The sequence below is a fragment of the Phalacrocorax carbo genome, chromosome 1 (genome assembly GCF_963921805.1).
Source record: "Phalacrocorax carbo chromosome 1, bPhaCar2.1, whole genome shotgun sequence".
In the NCBI taxonomy this organism is placed as follows: domain Eukaryota; kingdom Metazoa; phylum Chordata; class Aves; order Suliformes; family Phalacrocoracidae; genus Phalacrocorax; species Phalacrocorax carbo.
This window is the reverse complement of record NC_087513.1, coordinates 39,904,445-39,927,086: the sequence shown is the minus strand read 5'-3', so window position 1 is coordinate 39,927,086 and position 22,642 is coordinate 39,904,445. Positions and strand designations below refer to the sequence as shown.

The following is a 22,642-nucleotide window of genomic DNA, read 5'->3' as shown; positions in this document are numbered from 1 at the left end:
AAAACCCATCTCAGATATGGTTTTAAAACAAATACAATCAAGAGATATCAGCAGAAAAAAAGCCATTTTGGATTTGCACTATATGTTTCTAAAAATTAGCATGCATTTCTTATTAACTCGATTTTCTAGATTTAACTCAATTTCACCCAAACCTGCAATTTATAAAGAAGCTGCCTTGAAAAAACTGCTCAGTAAATACAGCTTGATGCTCTTCCTTTCTCAAGTGCACTGTGTGCTACACGTGTACCTAAAGGTACATGCCTTTACTTGCGCTTTCACTAGATCAAAGTTTTGATTACCTGCAATTAAATATACAGCCAATTGTAATAATTCTAGTTAAATTTTTAACGCTTTCATTTTACAGTAAAATAGATGAGAGAAACATGTCAGCTCTTTGAACAACACTGACACCATTTATCAGCATTTACTCTGAGTGGATACTACCTGTCTGCCTAAGACCTAGGCAGCTACTCAGCTGCCTAAATCCTGTTAATACCTAAACTAATTAGACGTGTCTACTTATCCTAGAAGTTACTCCCACATGCTAGGAGTTATTTCTCTGGGATGCTGGCACCTTTCTGGTCTACTGCAATTTAGGGCAGGCACGCAGCCACTCTGACTCTGTACATTCCACAAAGAAACCCTGAGAGTCGACATGTACTTACACCCAGCTCCATCCAACATCTCTGGGTGGTAGGCTCTCTCCATAAGGGTCCAAAGCTATATTCCACACACAACAGGGCCACTGCATACCCCTGAGCACGGGTACTCTCAGGCCCTCTTTTGAAGCAGAGTCACTCAAAATCAGAAGAACACCACGCAAAGGGTAGCCTAACTCAGTGACAAGAGCATTTAGCAAGAAAGGGCAGAACTAGAATTTCAGACCCAGATCCCAGAAATGTGAAAACATTTACCTTAGACCAGCAATAAACAGTAAACAAAGCCACAAAGCATTGGATAATGAAAGCAGGTCTCCCCTGCTTAAAACAATGATCTAACTACCTTGCCAGAGGTAGTCTTGCTTTCTTCACCCTATGTTGCACTCCATTAAATATTCCTACTCAAAAGACACATGAGACTCAAGTCCCAGTGGGTGGAAAAATCAGTGTTTCTTACTGATTCCCAGGACTGTCACTGGCCATGAAGGCCAACAGCATCCTGGCTTGTTTCAGGAATAGCGTGGCCAGCAGCAGTAGGGAAGCTGCATCAGTGGAGGTTTAGATTGGGTATTAGGAAAAATTTCTTTACTGAAAGAGTGGTCAGGGATTGGACCAGGCTGCCCAGGGAGGTGGTGGAGTCACCATCCCTGGAGGTGTTCAACAAACATGTACACATGGCACTTCAGGGCATGGTTTAGGAGGCATGGTGCTGTTGGGTTGACAGTTGGACTTGACGATCCTAGAGGTCTTTTCCAACCTTAATGACTCTGTGATTCTATTCTATGGAAGAAAGTCACCTGTTTTGATCAGCCTCGAAGTGTCTCCTTACACAGCCAACAGAAAGGAGACCAAACTAAAGAAAAATTCCAGGCAGAGCAGACCTTCTGCAGCGTGTCCTTCACATTTACCACTTTGCCTCCATAAGAAACTGAGGAAGAACAGATTTCTCCCCTCTCCTGCTCTTGCCTGACAAAATTTTCATTCAGTCATCACCTCAGTGTGATGCTTACAAAGTAATGGGATTCCATCCCAGCTCTCCCCTTTTGTTTACATCTTTCTGAAGAGCCATAGGATTCAAATTTAATATGGAAAACATCCTGGACACCACTGAAAGTGGGCAGGATGTAAAGTTCTTTTGGTTTTGTTTTGTTTCTTTTTTTTTTTTTTTAAGCCCAAGTATGAAACAGAAACTGGAAAATTCCCTTATTTTTCAGATTTATAGTAAAAAGGTGTATATCCTAATTGCACTTAATGATGACTGGCAAAACAAAGTATAAAAATGGCCAGTGTGAATCACATTAAAGTTCCAGTTAGCCTGTTGCCCCTCTGACGATGGCCAGCGGTCACAGAGCTGGCTGCAGAGCAGTACGAGGGCAGGCAGTGATATGCCTTCACTTTACAGCCTCCCAGCTTCTAGCAATCTGTAGTTAAAGAAGCTTCCTAAGCCAAATGTCACATCTATCTTCTATATACCTTGACAGGCTTTTCTTTTGTCACTTTGCATGACTACATTTTGAACACATTTATGTATGTTAATCTTGCTACCTCATGACAATGACTTGTAAAGTTTCATTGTGTACTGACTGAAAATTATTTTACTTTTAGCTTCCAGCGTTTTCTTATTACAAGAAATCATTAAAATTCATTCACTATTCATCTTCCCCATGTCACCCGTGATTGTATAGATTTTTGTTCTGCCTCAGGTGTCCCTCTACACAAAAATACTTCCATAGGTTTGACCATCAATGTCACACCTCCTCATGTTTTCATTATGTCCTTTCTGAGATGAAGATATCATAGCTGCATGCATAGACACACACGTTTACTACATGTTCATACAGCAGTATAATGCTTTTTATTTTGCTATTTATTCCTTTCCTAACAACTTCTAAGGCTCTCTGGGTCTTTGAGCATGACTGAGCACTGAGATGGTGTTTTCAGAGAATGATCCACAAGTGTACTACTTTTTTTTTTTCTCCAGCAAAATGTAGCTATTTCTAAGTCCACAACTGCATGTCTGCTATATTTGCATTTTTTCCTAGGTGCCTCACTTCTCATTTATTGATTTTGAATTTCATCTGCTGTTCTACAAACCAGTCAGTATCATAAGATCCTTCTCAACTCTTTGGTCACTTTTCGCTACTACCATTCCAAGGACTCAAACACCAACCTGCCACCTCATTACTTCCCCTTTATCAATTACATGAGTAACTAAAATATAATTTAAAAAAAGAATCACAGGCCCCTCTGGGTCCCCAGAGGCAACTTTCCTCCTGTTCTCTAATAAATCATTGATTCCATGTTTTCCCTGGCCTCTTTCTCCCATTATCCATCTATAAAATGACTCTTCCTCTCTTCTACAAAAGTTTACAAACATTCCATGACAAACTTTGTAAAAAGTCACCAGGACTTATCATTCAGTTATACTGTATTTTTCTTCTCTCTCTTTTAATTCCCATCTTTAAATTATTTGTTCTAATTTTTCAAGTCCTATCTCATCTTCCCCTAATGATTTAAAAGGTAAACAAGGCCACCTATTGGTACAATGAAAAAAAATTTTCTTTCATTAACGAAAAAATATATCTAAAATAGTATTACATGAAGATTTAATATACAATAGATTTACTATAAGCAAAACAATAAAGCCAGCTTATCAGCAAAAAGAGGACAATCCTTGCACTGTTACCTCTTTACAGTCTTTTACAATTGGCTGCATCATGGTAAGGTCCTGATGACTGCCACCCATAGCGCTGCTTGTACTCTTGTTTCTTGCATGACCTTTCTTAAAAGGAGTTTTTCCAGTAGACTGAAACTCCTTAGTTGGAGATGTTGGTGAAGTAGACAGTACTAATGTTTTCAATGCTGCTACTTCAGCCTGGAGGACATCGATCTTGGGGGGAGGGAAAATAAAGTCATTAACAAATGAAAATATATTAGGCTATGAATATGTTAAATCATTTAACAAAATTTCCAGTTATGGCTCAAATCAAGACTTCATCTTCCAACAGTACTAACACAGAGATGCCCATGCAATTCTATGCTGTAGTAACAGTGGCTTCCTATGCACCTCTATAGCTATCTGATACAACGCTGAAACACCAGCTCCGTGCCCATAGGTGTTAGCTAAGAATATGCCAAGGTGACAAAAAAAACTTAGTACATAGTTTAATAATGCATAATAATGCTCTATTTACATCTTCATGATTCACACTTTAGATTTATAGCCATGTGAAAAGACAAAGCAAGCAAGTCAGAAAAAACCCACCTTTCCCTGTGCTTCTTTTAACTGTTTTTCTGCTGCAGCTTGTTTGACATTAGCTTCTTTGACCATTTTATGTGCTTCCTATAAAAAATGTTTAGCTAGTGTAAACAATTAATAGAAATTTACAAGATCCAGTGAAAACAAAAACAAAAAACCACCACCAAAAAAACCACCTAGGGACACACTTTTGCTTCACAGAGACTACTTGTGAATAGCATAGCAAGCTGCGCAACAATCTGAAATTAAATAGTTATGTACCAAAAAAACACCTATAAATTTATCATTTGGATCCATCACTGGCCCACCAAGTTTCTTCTCCTTGGTCCTGAGTCCAGATTCAGAAATTCAGCAATTCCACCCACCCACCTCCAGCAGGAACAATACCTGTCACAGACACCAGGCTCCAGTCACGCTTCGGTGGCTGACAAGTCCAGTCCCTTGAACCCCAAGAGAAAGACTCAACCAGTAGCAACAAAAGCAACGTGAGCACTGTAGCACATTCAGAAGAACTTCTCCCTCCTTCTAGCCAGAATAACCAGTTATAGGCAACTGTAAATTTCTGCATGAAGGAACCTGTCAAACAACTATGAAGTCTAAATTCTTACCATCACTAAAACAAAGTAATAGCTTAAAATAAAATAGTTTATGGATTAATAAACACTTAAGTAGAACAGAAAAAGCACTAAAAACCAATCCAAGAAATACGGCTGAGCCAATAGAGAAGAAAGCGTAAAAGGACTGGGAATTTTTTACACATCCTTTTACCTCATACCCCTAAGCCTTTTGTCTGCATAATGTATTTGTTTAGGCTCTGATCCAGGAATTTGCACCTGTGATCAAATTACTATTCTTACTTGGTACTTACTGAAGGCAACAAAGATTGAGAGATCAGGACCACTGACTAAATTACTTGGAATAGGATCCTTCTCATATCTGTAAAGCGCCTAGCACGTATCTGGACGCTATATAAATAAAACAAAAAAAGTTCATACATCATCATACTGAAAGATCTGGCTCCCACTGGCATACAACACAGCTGTATAGTATGGGTTTGTAAAATTCTAAGTAACAACAGACACATGCAGGAATGGGAACATACACATTTATACAATGTGTACAAATACATTTAACATTGACCATGCAGTTTCTGCTTAGTGATGCACCTTTGAAAGCAACGCATGTTACAGTGCTATTGCAATGTAATATATACACCCAGCTGTGTAAAACAAGTCTCTATCCTCCATCGGGATGCATTAATATAAGCTCCAGCATATCCACTTATATGGTCACTGAAGTCAGTGAGATTCAGAATAAAAAGTGAATTCAAGGGCTATAGATCCCAGTGAAAAAAAAAATATCAAGAAACCTCAACACAGTTTTGTTAGGGCCTCTTAGTGAAATCAAATCACACACACAAAAAAAAAAAAAAATAAAGTGACATGCCCACAACAGTTGGGAGTTCTGAATAATTAAAACTCATACAATTACTACTAATAAACTATATTTCAAACAGTTTTAAACTGATAACATTGTTCTAAGTTAAAGTGTCACCAATATAAAATTTCACTGATAATTTTATTTTTATTCCTCTACAGTTAAAATACCTGGCCCCACATTTTCCTCCCTCTCCAACATACACAAGTATTTATGCTAAAAAGTACCTTTCCAGTCTCCTATTTATTCTCTACACACAGGAGATAATGCTGTAAGTAACTTTGTCCTACTGGGTTGAAGAAGTAAAATGCATTGCCAACCCCCAGAGGAGTCTGTGATTTGATTTTTGAATGTCAGTATTTTCAAGGTTTTAATAGCACTTCTATACCAATACAGCATCATTGGTTTAAATAGTTTCTAAGACATACCTAACGTATCTTTATGCATATGCTGAAAATCAATACTTACGATTTGGTAAACATATAAATCATCTCCGGATTATGATATTTATTCTGACAGTTATGGGTATCACAATTTAGCCTCTAAGCATTCCTATAAATATTCCTATGATGAAATGAGAACTGATCCTGCTTCAAGTATGGATTTAGTATTTTCTTCTGTGTAATACAAACGCACAATCTTTGTTGGCACTACTGTCTTTTTCTCGAATGAAAAGGTCCCACTTAAAGTTCAGGATTCTCACTTGGTAACCAGGTTCCACCCTGGTGCATCACTCAGTATTAATGTTTCTGCTCAAGTCTGTGGGAGTAGCGTGCTACCAGACCCAAAATTCAAAAGCTGAAAGCGTGGTTATGTACTTGCTACCTCCACTGATCTGGAACTATGTTGGTTTTTTTATTTAGTCACCATGGCAACCCCAAATTTAGCTCTTATCTAGATAGCCTTGTTGTCAGACAGAGAAGCTGTCTCAAAATAGTTATGCCAAAAAATAAGCCTAAATAGTTTTAAGCTTTCCGATATATTTTCCTCATCTCGTGTCTAGGCAGACTGACAAGCTTAACAAGGTCTCTTTCATCTAAACGAAGTCTACTGCTTGCTCTTAAGCCTCTACTTCAACACACCCGGGCCTTCAGGACACAAATCCCTTTATAAGCTTATTGCAGAAAAATTCAGCATACAATATACTGATTCTACATAAAACATCTGGCTCAGCTTCCTTTAAGTATATCACATCGAAGACTCCAACAAACCTCAAACAGACTAGCTGTAAGTTCTTCCAATTCCTGTCCAAGTTGATCTCGCACTTTAGAAAGCCTTTCACATTCTTCATCTTTTAACTTCAGCTCCTATGGAAAATTGAAAGTTATTTATTCTGACTTAGAGTAGCAATTTGGCCTTTTAAAGCTAATACCACAGAGAGGGGGGAGAAAAAAAATAATCAGAGGCACATAAAACCTTTGCTAAACAAAGCCTTTCAAAATATTAATCTTAACACTAGAAGTTATTAAATTAATGCTGCACATACATATTCCTATTCTTCCTGCTAAAAAGCAATATACCAGGCCAATCTAAAGTATCTCTAACCTAGACATCAGCATTTCCAAAATCCTCTTAATTAAAAAAAACCCTTTTTTTCCCTGAAAGTTTAGAAGACTAAAGTCACTTAAAATATAGCTCAGAAATTATTGGGACAAACAGAATACCCGTTCTGTTTACCCATTTCTTAATAGACACTTAAAGAAAGTAACCCTTTTTTTTTAAACGAAAAAAAAAAAATTTTAAAAGCTTTGTCTCAAGACAACCCCCAATTCTAAAAGAAACTTGAAGTATATTTTATCATAAATACTGTCTCCTGCACATCTCCTTACAACTAATACAATTCCAAAATCCTCCTGTAATTATATCCTTGCTCATTTATGCAGATATAAAAATCAAATTAAAACAACTTAATTAAATTCAAGATGTAATTTGTCTACATCACTAAAATTTGAGTAAGGCCTGACCATACCACTTTTACTGTAAGATCTTACCACAGATTTGGCAGTGTGTTACACTTGCCCAATCTCATCTGTATTGTCCCAAGTCTGCGGGAAAAGTGAGGTAATTTGCAGATAAGTATAAAAAGTTAGACAAGGAATTTGAATTAAAAGTTCTTCTCCCCTTTGCCAACCATTAAACCCAGGAATCTCTTGCAAGAAAGAGCATGATGGAGGGAAAAAGTAAGGGAAAGAAAAGCAGCAGACAGACCACTCTGACCTTTCAAGCATTTTTTTCCAGCTGTAACTCCTCCATCCCCATCTAGTTCTTCCTTCTCTCCTTTTCCCCCTGCCAAGGTGGGTAAAACTATTACGCTACCATTACTCCTGAAATGCATGACCCAGGCCTGTCATGTTAAAGACTCCAAACACGATCTAGCAATGATTTGCTTTGAAACCCTCCAGAAACCAATAAAGAAAACTGCTGCCTTCAGAAAACTCTGAGACATTAGTCATGACAGAGTCATAAAAAGGCCCAAATGGCAGCTTCCCTGTGTTTCTGAGAGGTGGCTGGTATTTCTCCAAAAGTGTTCATGATTGAGTAACGTTGTACACAACGATGAGGGAAACTACATCTTGCCTTGTCGCATGCTAATATTAGGCCTTGCTCTCAATTTCTGCAGTGTCACTGGCAATAGATTTTCCTCTAAGATGAAGGGTCCTGTTTGACTTCAGCTCCTAAATTCAACAAGTGTTTAAGGACTGTTCTAGACTCATCTAGTGTCAAAGGCATTATTTCTCCCTTCTTTTATTTGGTTTGAACTTTGGACATTTTGATTTTTAGTCTAGTTCATTTGCTATTTTGATTTTTTGCTTTCCATATGCAACCTTTTAACTATTTTGAAAGGTACCACTGAAATTATGGTTTTTTTCCAAACACAATATTTCTCAAATAGTACTCAACTCTTACTTACTAGATACTGTTCAGCACACATTGACCTATCTCTCTCCCAAAAAAATAAAAGGCAGCAAAATATCTACAGATGGATGGAAGATAAGGAAAAAAATACAAAAAGCCAAAGAAAAAAAAAATATACTGGAAGAAAGAAGAAGAGGTTAAAGAAAGGGGAAATAGAATTTCATTAATTAATTTTGTATTGGTTTGAAGTATTTCCCATATGAAGTATGGTTCTTAAGGAAAAGAAAGATTCTGATACAAAATGCTTAAAGCTCATGTTTCTTGTGTTCCTATAAACGCAGGGAATATATCAACACATGTCCTTTGGTTTACTTCATTGATTTGTAAGGAAAATGCTACTTACTTATCAATATATCTTAAAAGGAGGTTATATTAATAGTCGGGTCAGGAGTTATTAAACTTTCATTCTAAGTAGAACTACCCCAGGTTCACTTTTGGGCTACCACTATCAATATACTATTGAGTAAGGTGGTCACAGTTTCGCCCGCAAGTGGAAAGATTGAGGGGGGTTAGATTAAAATTTAGGTAGACAAATCCAGCTACTTAATGAAAACAAAAAGGAGATACCACCAGGCATTCTACTACGCATGGCTGCTTAGCTAGATTTGTCAAACACTGGGGAAGTCTCCATGACATGATTCAGGAAGAGCATAATATGACATTATTTTGCCAAGCAAATTTAATAACCCTGGTGTTTTAAGCAGGGCAGAAATAAAGAGCACCGCAAGTAAAAAGCTTAGCAGTTATTAGAAGCATTACTACTGCCTCTATCTTAAAGGTATTACCAGAGACTTCCCAGCCATACACAACACAGAGGCAGAAAAGACAGGTGCATGTGCTAGACTAGTCATCCATGCTGCAGTCCTTCCCACATTACTGGTCTGAAAAAGTAACTACACAAAGATGAGCTATTATAAAGCGCGCACACAGTTACCAAAGTAGGTAATAAAAATTTAACTTGCAAGGAAAAAAACCCCAAAACTTCAAGTTAAAAAAATCCTCTATCAAAAGGGTGGTGTTATTCCTTATTTCACTTTGATCTTCACAGACTACAAGGTGCGTCCTTAGAAAGAACCAGTGAGATAAGGAATACAAATTACTACTTCAAAACCATTCATATTTTAAATTCTAAGAAGAAAATCATCCTGCATCTAGTTCAGCAATTTAACCAAGTCAGAACTAGATGAGGAAGATCAAGGAAAGAGCGAAGATTGTCTATGGATCTCAGCTAAAATGTGGCGTACTGCTGAATTCTGAAGTTGTCAAAAAAGTTTGTATTTATATTAGAATACATTTCTACTTGACTGGTCTTCAGTCAGCACCCAAGTTAAACAAGCTACCTAAAAATTAGTCCATTACAACCACATTTAGTAAAGTGTTTAATGTAAGAGAAAGTGCAGAATATCTCTTCAGAGGTAAGAGGATTTCACCAACTACTGAATTATCATCTTACAGTGTGGGTGAAGATGCTTCTGCGTAGTCTTTACTTGCCTGAGACAATTTCTATGCCTACAGTAGACTACAACAGCATCAGTCAGAGGTGTAGAAACTGTAAACTTTCATCACTCAAAGACAGCAAGGAACAGTTAAACACCTTCAGAGAACCAACCTATCTTTAACAATCACAAGCCAGTTGCCTTACAATTCAACTGCAATTTTGTTTTAGAAAAGCTTGAAAGCATACTGTTTAGTGGAGTTCTGGGATGGTATGTTGTTTGGGAGCATCCTAATTTTTATTGTTCGTTAACTTATACGCAAATGACAACAGAAATTTAAAAATGCTGAAGGTACTGTATAGTATCATTGGAATTATTGGATAGTTATTGTGAATCTATTTAGTCATTAATCCATGGCAAGTTTTAAAATATCATGTTTTACTGTGGAAAAATAAAGATATTTAACCTCCAGTGTTAGCCTGTGCAGAAACACTGTAAGGCAATAGCCTCTGTTACATAGCATTCTCTAATGACTCCGGCAGAATAATGGGGCGGGGGAAGAAAATCTACTTCAAATCATGTTTCAATACGCAAGATCTGAAGACAAGAGATCAAATTGTAACACTCAGTTTATGCATTCTTCATCTCAGAAGCCTTTGAAAGAAAAATCTAAATCTCAGGATTAGGTTCTTAAACTATATTGAAATTTACAATACCACGTTCTATACTGCCACCTCTTTCAAAAGAATCACTGTATCAGTGTGGAAAAAACTCAAACTCTCCATTTCTCTCTACTAGGGCAATATAAGTAATTCAGATTTCTACTACAAAAAAGTAAAACATGGCTTTACTCTAAAGACTGTGGGAAGCATGGGATTCGTTCTGAAACTGAATACAGTATTTGCAACCCACATCTCTGGTAGACTCCTCTTTCATCATTTGAGAGGGGGGCTAACCATGAGTGACTGCTGATAATTTCAACACTTCAAGAGAAAACATATCAACACAGAAACCTAAGTTTCCCTCTGCAGTCATGGATGACATTATTATGTTGACAGTCTGATTGATGAGGAAATAAGTTCAGGTACAAACCACACAAAAATTCAAGGAAAACGTGACTGTGAACTGCTACAGCTCAGAAACTACAAGCGAGCTATCCAAAATACGTGCAACATGCTGGTTACTTAAGATGAAAAGCAAACAAAAGGTGTTCCTTTTCAAGGACTCCACTAAACTTGCACATCAAGAAATACCACATATCAAAATACCATCACTATTCTCTCATGTTATCTACATGTAGTTGATCTACCTTCAGTAACCAGTGACACAGCTCAATCGAAACATGGCAGAAAAAAATGCAGAGACATGTGAAGTCCCAAGCACTGAATCACTAAGCCTTTTAACACCTTCTCAGTTTTCTTGATGCTGCTTTAAAAGGGTAGCAAAACAAGGAGAACAGTTCAGATCATCTAAAGCAAGTGGTCTTTAGCTCCACTTTAGAGAATATAGCCAAAAATTAAGTCTTCAGTGGAAAATAAGAAAAATTAACCTGAATGCTCTCAACAGAGAAAAAGCCTACGTAATTTTAACGAAGGGAGCATTTTAAGGCAAAAGTACATCCAATCTTATATGCTTCATTAGTATAGAACGCTGCCCTGTTGTTACCTCTGACCCAACCTTTCGACACGATTTGGTGCTGCAACTGATCTAGACTGAAGTATATTTCTTCTCATCAAGAAAAAAAATTTTTGAAGGTTTTTTTTAAAACAATTTTGCCAGCAATGGTGTTCATTTTGAGAAGTGAAGCCTGTAGTCTTAGGAAATACAAGGCATACACAAAGGAGAAAAAACCCAAGCCTTTATCCTATTCCTGAATAATTTCTTCAAGAACCATACTTAAATGTCTCACAATTACATACCATACATATATTCTCTAGTATAAAGAGCATATTAAGAAAAAAGTTGCACTCCAAGCTGAGACATCAAAAAAAATTAGATAGTGGACCCCTAAGCTTCAGAATTCTTATTTCCTTTCTACTTCCTTTTCTGATCACAACTGCAACAAATTAAAATCAATCTTTAATACATATTACAATAGCATACCATTTGGGTAAGAAATTTGGAAGAAATGAAAAATGCAAGATAGCAAATTTGTGTTTACTTTGTTCACTCCTGCAAAGCCTGTAGTCTTTAAGGTTTCCAGGCTCAATGAGCTCGTAAAATTCAAGCGTAAATTGTAATTCTCATTTTTCTCACTGTTCCTAATAAACAGCACAGACTTACAGAGAAATTAAAACCCTTATGCAAAAAACACCAGTTATTTACAGGCACTACCTATTAATTATATCTCTACAGATTTTTAAACAGAGTACTCATCAACAAAAGTGAATGTACTCGCCAACAAAAGTTTAAAGACTGCACGACATACTGAATACCACAGAGGGCACAGCCCTGTGTGAACAGCCATGATTTTTGGAAAAAAGCAATCAAAGATTAACTAGGGATAGAAAAAATTAAGTCCTTATACAGGAAGTGGAAGAAAGAAGGTATTACAGAAAGAATAGGATTTTTATGTTGCACAGTCTGTAAAGACTCCCGCCATGACTTCCATGCTACTTAGCAATTCTGAAACAGGGCAAGTTTAGGAAGACAAGCAGACAAAATAAGTTATCCATCCAGTATAACACTGGTAAGAATCAACATGATGGGTTGAGAATTAGCAAGAACTTTGACATCAATAGTCTCAAGTTAGTGCTGAACTGCTTTTGTTAAGAAGACCCAAAGCGTTTAAAAATACATAATACACAGCATGTCCTAGTGGCCTTAATGTAATTTCCTTAAACACTTTTATCTTTAAGAGACAAAGTGGTATACACTGGAATAAGATTTTCAGATAATTCCAAGGTAGCAGTAGCAGATGTGAGTCGTGGTTTTCAAGTACGCTATCTATACTTTGGTATATTGTCAGGAGCTGGAAGAGCTTTTCTAAAGTTTAAACTTTAATTTGTTCTTATTTCTAAGGTTCCTAGTTCAATTGCTAGGATTATATATTCACATGCAAGGTCCTCAAACTTAGCTCAGGTTAATGTTTCCTTTCAGTGATCAAATGCTAAGCAAACAAGCAAAGGAAGCAACTACTCAGCAATAAAACAGTCAACAGAAGTGATTCAGAATCCATATTGAAGATTCACATCAACAAGAGCAAATGCAACTATCACAGAAATTATGACTACATTCAACAACAAGGTGAGGTAACAAACAGAGGAAAACGAGTTCAAACACAAGATAAGATGAGCTTAAATCTAAACAAGAATGGTATCATGTAGAAGAAAGGGCACAGATACAAACAGCACAAAATCTACTTCAAAGTTTAAGCACAGAGGGATGTTAAAATGATAAATAATGGCTTTGCATTTATATAGCACCATCCATCCAAACAAGACAAAGCGCTTTACAAATATTAATGAATTGACCCACAGTGTCTTCAAAGGTATCCATATTCAATTTGAACAGTATCTAAAGATGACCAGTAATATCTTTATTGCTTCTTTCCTATGCAGGCATTCCCCCACAAAACAACATTCTAAAGCATTTCTATGTTCCGTGACACATGCTATGCTTTTATACTCTAGAAGAAAGAATACTCAAGAGCATCTATAAATACTTATACTGTAACAATGGAATGACAGAAAATTACTCTTATTCTCAAATGTCAGAATGAAGGAGTGGTCTACATTTCAAAGAAAAAGGGTGCTTAACCAGATATTGCAGCAAAAGCTTTCCATGGTTAAGTAGCAGCGGCACTAGAAAAATCCACTATCAAGGAAGAATTCTAAGACATTAGCATTAGCACTGCACACATTCAGAATAACTTTAAATAATTACATCATAGTTCTATAAGAAATAAGTAGGCTCAGACTGCACCTTCTGGCCCAGCCACCATTCTGCAACATTAGAACCACTTTGAAGAGAGAAAAAGCAGAAAGAGACAAGACAAAGAGCCTTACCCTCTGAGCTTTTGCAAGTTCTTCTTTCAATCTTTCATAGCCCTTTTCTCTTACTTCCAGTACAGATGGGCTCCGTAAGTGAGATAAACTGTCTGTACTCAACCCAAAAATATCTTCATTTCCTTCAGCAACATCTGCTAGTGTAGCACCCTGCAAAAACTCTCTCTCTGCGTTATTGCTCTCCTTTCTGGAATTATTGTGATTGAATGACCCTCCCTGGGGTCCAGAGGTAGAACAAAGTACTGCGTCGGTAACATTGATGCTGTAAAGAAAGCGATATATTTTTTTTATTCGTGTAATACATTAAGAAGAAATATTTTAGAAATGGCAGTAGTGGTTTTGAATGCACCATTAGGGACACAATTTAATATTACAACATTGGAAGTAGTATTAAAATGATATCTTTAGTAAAGCAAGCAGTTTATATGCAACAAACACCAGTAATTTAAATAAAAAGATACATAGAATTTACCTGACACCTGATGCTTCTCCACAATTCAGTTGCCTGGGAGATGAATAAACAGGTTGTGTGGGAAGGTCAGAAACATTTAATGCATTGGGTTGGATTGGTGCAGAGGACACAACAGAAGGATGTGGTCGGTAGATAACACTAGGTGAGGTAGTTTGTTCCTGAGTCCCTGGCTCGTTTACTCCAAGAAGATCTGGTGTAGTAGGCGAAGCGAGGTTCACTTCATGAAAGCCTTCCAAGGGATCACTGGCCATAATAAAAGCCTCATCATATGAAACCCTGAATTAAATAATCACATAATCAGAATGTAAACAGGAAATATTTAATTATATCTGACAACTATTTGAATTTAAAAAAAAAACACCCAGAGAAATATGTTCAGAATACTTCATGATATAATGGAAACTGTGGACTAATCTTGCAAAAGTATCAACTTCAACCATCAAAACACATTTTTCCATACATTGGACTGTTGAATCCAGAAGATCTAATAGCAGACTCCACATCTAAATGGGATGATGAAATCAAGAATACAGTCTGTATAATAAAGTAATCTTTAATATCACCTGGAGCTGTTTTGCATCAGAACATAAATATATTATATTCATAAAAGACAGGGAGACCCAGGAACCAGTAGGAAAAAAAAAAAAAACAAAACCTAAAGCTTCGCCTTTCAATCTCAAAAAAGCAAATAATGTAGAGACAGAAATCAGTGAACCTGTAAATAAATTACAGTCCATAGCAGTTTTGGTTAAATTACACATCTGATTTTGTCACAGTTCACTGAAATAACAGAACTAGCCAATAAGACTTCTCATGAAGTATGACGATATGTGTTTAATACATCACATGATTAAGTGATAATGACAATTGTGAATAAGTATCATACCAAAAATATATTACAGGTAAAAGTGTACTATGAACTGGTAATTTAACTGACAGTATTTTTTTTTTTTCATTCCATGTGTTTTTCATAAGATCAACAGAAAACAAGTACAACACATGAATTTTACAAGCCCCAATAGAAAGCTCCTATTTTTCAGCAGCTTATCAGAGATCACAAAAATCTTTGCATGATTCGAAACTATAAATTGGAAGTAGTATGGAGAAATTTGTGAAGGAATTACTTAGCAGTGATTATTCATTGCAAAAGAGCATTTTCCATGCTATATGAATTAAGAATAGAGAAAATTAAGGCTTCACAAAGGTACTTAGCATACAAAAAAGAACAGTAGCATCTAAATGAAATAAGACATTGCATTTTACAGAGAAATCTGCTTGGATCTTAGAGCTGAAGAGACAAGGCAGAGAGATCTAGAAAGATGATGGCCATAGTAGTGAAGATACGATGCCATCTACTTACATACACGTCAAGTTCATTAGCTACTTCATAATACACACGGGAAACACCAAAAATGGAATACCCAAATCAGTATATGCAGTAATGCTTTAGTTACATCAACACTATTTGGTCATCTTAAACTCAAAGAACACTGTTCAAAGATGTTTCGCATATCAAGTATTGTACTGTGTATATATCCGTGTTAAAAAAGTTGCTTTACCACATTATCACGTACATGAGGAAGGAATTCCATTTGTTCAGACAGCAAGAATGTTATTTTTTTCCTCTGTGTCTGTTAACTGCTCTCACAAAAAAAAAAAATGCTCCCAACCACCACTAAGAAAATTCCCAGACTTAAGGGACAAAAAGGACCTTACAGGAATAAAAAGGGATGCTTTTTGGTTTGGGTTTTTTTTTTCATGTTTTATACAGAAATTTGTTTTATTTTGAACTATCAACAGCAGTTGCACAAACATGATTTACACAGAAACACACTGTCACAGTTTTGTGCTTCGGAGCTTGTCTACCCAAACACAGAGACGAGCAGCTTATTTTTGAGTTTAAGTTCGAAAAATACTCTTGTTTGTTTTCCCTACAGTTCTTAACTATTATAGGCATTCTAATCACATGCTCTATGCGATGATAAAGTCTGTTGAGTCAACAAATTTAAATGGAGGGACTGCCAGAACTAAGTGACTCTTTCTTCAAGGTTACACTTCAAAAATGTTTTCAGCTCTACAGTGCAACTATTACACATCATTCTTCTACATTTAATAAGCTAAAATATTACCATCTTGAAAAAATAAAATTGCAGAACAGTCCTTTAAAGGTCAATGGGCCAGCTGAAAAAGATCCTTCTCGCCAGTCAGGCTCATATCTACTCAAACACATTCACTTTCGTTGTTCCCCCCACCTTCTTTTTTCGACCAAGTCAGCCATGCCCAATACTACTATACTGGCAACACTGCCAAGACGTCTTTTCACATTCCTGATTCTTTGGATTCCAGTATTCATAATTAACAGAAGATGCAGGCTTCTGACAAGGGATATAGAAAGGCTGCCCAGATGCCTTGCCTTTTCTATGCCTACAGCACCTCAGAAAGTGCACCAGAAACTACCCAACAGAAGCAAAGACTGAGAACGTAGCTGAGAGCAAAACAGGAACAACTCTTCTGCCACATCCTCCCTTCTGTTGACTAGTTTCCTTTCAAGTTTGAAAGACACATTCATGGTTCCACTGAATATTCACAATTTGACTTGATGCTCAATACTGGTACCATAGCGTCTTGCACCACCAGTACCACTGGTTGCTTTCAGTTGCATACCCCATTGGGCTGAAATTCTCTATGAAAGTTTTTTTCCTCCCCCCAAACTAATTTTTAAAAAATACTATTTAGCCATTTCCAAGAAAAAAAGGCTCAGGAAATACTTATCTGTCAGTTTTTAATGTATTTTACTACTTCTGTACAAATCTTCGGTCTATCTGTTTGGAGAAAATATTTTAAGTACATCAAGCAAGCGACAGGCTCAAAGAAGCGCCATTCCATATTTTTATGATAATTTATGCAAATTCAGCTACGTTATGAAGTGCAGAAAGTCACACTGGCTCACAGAGAGAAAAAAAGATTAGAACCCTGCTTATTATCTTCCAAACGTTCAAATGCATTTCTAGCTCCCCCTCCAGACCATCACATCAATATATGATAAGCAAAGTAGTATGTTTGTTTAAAAAAAAATTAAACGAAAATCTATGCTACCTATATACTCCTACGCCTATGAGAAATGTTCCACTTCACACCCTTCCTACAGCTCTTCCACCTAATCTGCCTATATCCTGCAGTGTTTTTAAGAGTCAAAAAAAAACCAAAAAGATTACGGAATTTTATTTACAAGACTATCACTCTACTTATACATTAAATACTAATCTCAGCCTAAACAGATGAGAGATTTGAGCAAATAAATCCACGCATGTCTTCTCACTTATCAAAAATCAAGCTCTTTCTGATACAGTAAGTTAAAAAGTTATACAAGTTATTCCTGGAAGAGCTGAAAATAAAGTCCCTCAGCTGAACTTTTCCCATACCCTGTCAAATGGGCACTCGTAAGCATACCATCTGTGTAAAACACTTTCCATTCACAACTTTTTTCTTTCCTAGCATTACTTCTCACCTAGCAGTGAGCAGGCAGAAGCTGGGTACACCACCCATACAGACAAAGAAGCCCATATTAAATATCTCAGCTTCAAGACTCACCAACACCATTACGTTGTTACCAGGATGTCAGCTGAACACATTATGCACCGATGAAACAAAACATACATGCAAAAAGCTGGGTGGTCCTAAAAATAAAAGCTCTCTTTTGGGAAAGAACTGTTCAAAGTAATGGTAAACAAAAGGAGGGGAAAAAAACCCCATGTTAAACTTGGTTAAGGCTGTGGGAGGGTTCATATTATTGACTAAGGCATCAGTGAATAGCCTTGCTGCCAAGGAACATGAAGCGCATGATAAGCTCAGAGCTTTACTAGGAACCAAGCTGACAGCGTGTAAAAAAACCACAGTGTTGACACAGCACTCTTCAGTAGTAATTCTGCTACTGCGAACAAAAGCTGATATTCTGACATTTCAGGGCAACACACTTATTAAACAAAATCATTAATTTTCTCAATACTTTTTCTACCACACTAATATATGGTGAAAGCTTGGACTAGCATTAGTGCTTACTAAACATCATATTATTTTTGTCTTAGTTGATAGCATGCAATTTGGATGACATACAAAATTCAAGTTCTGTAATAAATCAGGATGAAACAACAAAATAAATTAATTTCCTTGTACTTTCACCTGGAAATAACACATATGTGGTGGAAGCTGCCAAAATGTTGCAGCTTTTTATTACCTCTCCACTGCCACACTTGCACTGCCAACTACCCACATAACTTCATGAGAAAACTACACTCAAATCTTATTTTATCTAATATTAAAAACCTACTACAAAGAAATCAGTTTAACAATGGTCAAAGAACTTTCTATAGCTTTTAAGAGGAATCAAGAACTGCAAACATTTTCAACAGTAGTCAAATCAAAACACTTCATCTAATTTTCCTGTTATTACTCTAAGAGGGGTTCAGCTACTTGTCTGAATCAAAGCAGTCAATAACTAAATACTAAAAAGCTCCCTCAAAAGCAGTATTTTATTGTGACTTTGTTGCTTTTGAAAAATAAAAAAAAAGTATTGTTGAAAACCAGCTACTATGAACTCTGGAGTTTGTCTTTTTCAGATTGCCTTTAAATACAAGACAGGTTGAAAATGAGAACTTTGAGCGGTTTCCTAATTATTATAGCCCATGTAAAAGTAAAAGCAACACCAGCACCAAACATTTCACACACCAAAGATCTTATTTTTAGCTTTAAAAGTAAAGGGCACCATCACAACAGAACAGTTACCTGCTGAAGTGAAAAAAAAAAAATCCCATATGGAAGAAGTCACTGTTTCCAAACATTTTGATGAAAAATTCTAGTTAGCATTTACCCAAAAAAGGTGCGTATTAGCTCTAGTGTTTTAATCTTCACACAGCAGGCCTTTCAAAATGTAATGAAGTCTTAAGGACTTCATTTATGAGACTCCAACATCTGCTTCAGTTAATCTAGGAGGGGATTGAAAAGTGGATTTTTTTTGTAGCAGTTTCTCAAAAGACCTGACATTAGCCCACCACTGGGCTTGCAATCTTCTCAGTGGGTTTTAAAAAAAAAAGTTTTAAAATATTTGGCATTAGAGTCTAGAATGTAATATGTTTTAAGCTCTAAAGAACTCCATAGGGAATTAGAGTAGCAGACTAATAAATACCTTGTAAAGAAGCAGTCTGATTAAGTACTGCTACTCCATGCCTATATCTATCAGATGCAACAGGCAGTTCAAAAAGTAAAATTGTTGTAAGTCATATATGGACATTAATTTAAAGTTCAAAAGCAATAAAATTACACCTATCCAGTATGAGATATTCATCAGCTGTTGGCACAGAACAAAGAAATTGAGTGGATTTTTTTTTTCCCCTAACCTGTTTTAGCCACAGAATTCAACCCAGTTTAAACACTGTTATCGATGCCAGTTCATTGCACAAACACAATTCAAGATTTGGCACAGGAATTCCTTTAAGATTTGCCAAAACCAATTCCCATCTTTACAATTTTGCAATTATGACAGAACTTTCTACTTCAGGAGCCCAAATACGCAACGATTTTTTTGTTTTGAGGCAGTAAGATATGACAGAAAAGAAAGCATTGAACCACTTCAGTCTTTACATATTCTACTTTTATTTGTGAGTGACCTTACACTACATATTTACAAACAGATGGTAAATTAGGCAAGACAGTAGACAGAAGGTAAGTTGTAAGTTAGGCAAGACTACAGAATTTAAGAGCTAGCAAAACCACACTTGGTTCAGCATGAGACTATTTTTCTATTGCATTCCCACTAGTGTTGTCATATGCTGCTATGATGTCAGTCTTTTTCTGTTCTTTAATGTTGAAGTTAGGCATCCAAAACACTATTTCACACTGTTTTAAAAGGAACATGTAGTTTATTTGATAGCAAGATTTTATAAAGTTAAAAGAATTTTTGTTTTGCTGAACTGATGATAAAAAAAATCTCTTTTGAAAACTTTATTATAGCAATACCTTCAACTAGAAAAATACAGGTACAGACAGCAAGTCTCTTACAAAAACAAGCTGCACACAAACTCAAACTATATTTATGAAGTGCTCACAAAACCTATAAATACACATGGTTTAGAGTCTCGTAGACAGTATACCTCTTACGAGAGAGAAAAATCAGTGCAGTGTAGAATACTGCAAACTTTTATTGTAAACAATCATTCGAAGAGTGCTGTTCTGTTCACAAATACTCCCTAAACCAAGCTAATTTAACTGCAAGTATGATTCTCTTTGCAGACGCTGTTCTTTTTAAGACAAGTATTGTTCTGCCTTGTCTTGGAAACAACTTCACAGTCCCATCTGAGGTTTAAGCCTGATCACAGTGACTGTAGTCTCATTCTTGCCAAGACTTGGACCTGAAGACCCTCTCATTTTCAGTTAACATTGAAAATACTAAATTAGTAAACTTAAGGAAGCAATCACAATTTTTACAGTATGTAAAGCTTTCTAAATGTATCTGCAAATGCATTTAAAGAAACATTTTCTCGATTTCTGAAAAAAATTTGTTACCATATTATTAAGCGCAATTCAACTGGCTACTACAAGTTTCTAGTCAAGTTACAGTGGACAAGATTTTAAATGTCATATTAAAAAGGGTCTTAAAATCCAAAGCACACATTCTTTTTTTCCTGGGGAAAATCCATAAATGTAAGTGGAACAGTGAGAGACCAGCTCATTTGGCATTTTACATGAATTTTAAATCAAGTCAATAACAGCTATGAAGATAGCTGCAGTCTATAATCAAAAGACTTATCGTGACTGTTTTCCTACAGAAAAAAAGCCCTCCTTTTAAATATAGTGTAACAAGAAGGATATTTCAGTCACAGCTGTGAGGTGCACTCCCATTTGTTATTTATTAAAAGCTTAATGAGAATGGTAAATTATTTATCCTTCTTTGCTCACTAGGTAACATTAACCAAGCACAGCAGAATGACTGCCAAGACACAAATACAGAAGGCCTGACTTTAACCCTCCCCAGAACTCATTAAACAGATGTACAATAAAAACAATACAAATATTAAAGCAACAGGACCTCAGGTTTTGCCCTATATTTTACCGAAGAATACAAATATTTGAACAGATGGTAGCTGCCAGTACATGCTTCTAGACTGAATAACCTTACATCTGCTTCAAAAGAGAAGCTGATAATTTCAGTTACGGCAAGCCTGTGGAAGATTAATTATTTTAGCTCTCTAGATCACTGGGTTTGAGACTCCCTAAGAACACGCTTACAAATGAACACGGCGAACAAATCGAGCAATATAAAGCTTAATACGCTATCTGCAAACGAGGCAGGCAACGCTCTCCGCGAAAACACTGCTGGTTTTGTCAGCAAGAGGAACGCTGAGGGTATCACTAAGGATTTGGCCACTCGGCGTTCTCCCGCCTCCAGCGCCCTGCGACTCTCGGGGAACTAGGGGAGCATCAGCACTTCGGCAGCACAAATTTCTGCGCAGCTCATCACTTGCAATCAACTTATAACCAGGATTTCCTTTCTGTGCCTTATGCTCTAACGTAACTGCATTATGAAATTAAGGTTAATTGAAATCCCTACCGCTTAACTACTACAGCTTACAAGGCTACTTATCGGCGACCAGGTATTAACCTCAACACCACTCGAAGACCTAAAGGTAACCAGAAACACCACGGGCGAGCGCAGCTCCACTGTCCCACAGAGCAAAACTCCCCTCCGGTCTCCACCGCTCTGCTTCTGGCACCCCCCGGCACCGCCACCCCGGCCTAGGCGAAGCGGGACCAAGCCTGCGAGCCGGGCCTCGCCAGGCCGGGCCGGGGCTCCCCTTCCCCCCGCCGCCCTCCCCTTCCGCCCCACCGGCCGAGAGCTTTGGGAGCGGAGGAGATTTCAGCACCTGCTCAGCCCCGTCTCGCACCACCCCCTCTCCCCACGCGAGTCGCTCCCGCCCGGGCGCCCGTCCCTGCCGCCCCTGAGGGCGGGACGGCTGCCCCGAGCCGCCGGCTCCGGCACCGCGACGGCTCTTTGTCCGCCGCCGGCCCTCCTGGGGCAGGTACGCCCGGCACTCGCCGCGGTGACCCTCGAGAACTACTTTTACCCAGTTTCGGCTCGGAGCGCGGCTGGATTCGGGGCCAAGCGCGGCCCTGCCGCCGACTGCACCCACGCAGCGGGAAGCCCGCCCGCCCCCGGCCACCGCGCCCCGGCCAGGGGCAGCGCTCCCAGGCGGCACCGGCTCCGCCCGCCCGGGCACAAGCTCCCGGCAGCGCGGCGGCGGGCAGGTACGGCGGCGCTACCGGGAACCCGCGTTCCTCCCTCCCTCCCTCCCTCTTGCGGGGCCGGGGCCGCGCAGCCCCGCCACCACGTACCTGCCGATCCCAGCGAGAGCAGCCGCCGCACCGCGTCCCCTCAGCCAGCCCGGGGGGGCGGGGCACGGGCA

The 22,642-nt window shown here is 37.9% G+C and overlaps 1 protein-coding gene across 2 annotated transcripts in view; it reads right to left on the bottom strand.

Moving 5' to 3' along the window:
* Positions 1-22,642, bottom strand: part of RAB3IP (RAB3A interacting protein) — a 33,846-nt gene extending 11,204 nt beyond the window's left edge. The window contains exons 1-6 of one of the 2 annotated variants that reach the window (XM_064449443.1): positions 22,572-22,642; positions 14,187-14,462; positions 13,715-13,976; positions 6,567-6,662; positions 3,925-4,002; positions 3,346-3,549 (exon numbers count right to left, since the gene is read on the bottom strand). In XM_064449443.1, coding sequence (XP_064305513.1) covers positions 3,346-3,549; positions 3,925-4,002; positions 6,567-6,662; positions 13,715-13,976; positions 14,187-14,437 — 891 coding nt within the window. In that variant the 5' untranslated portion in view covers positions 14,438-14,462; positions 22,572-22,642. The remainder of the gene's footprint in view (positions 1-3,345; positions 3,550-3,924; positions 4,003-6,566; positions 6,663-13,714; positions 13,977-14,186; positions 14,463-22,571) is intronic. The other variant, XM_064449454.1, reaches the window with a different exon arrangement.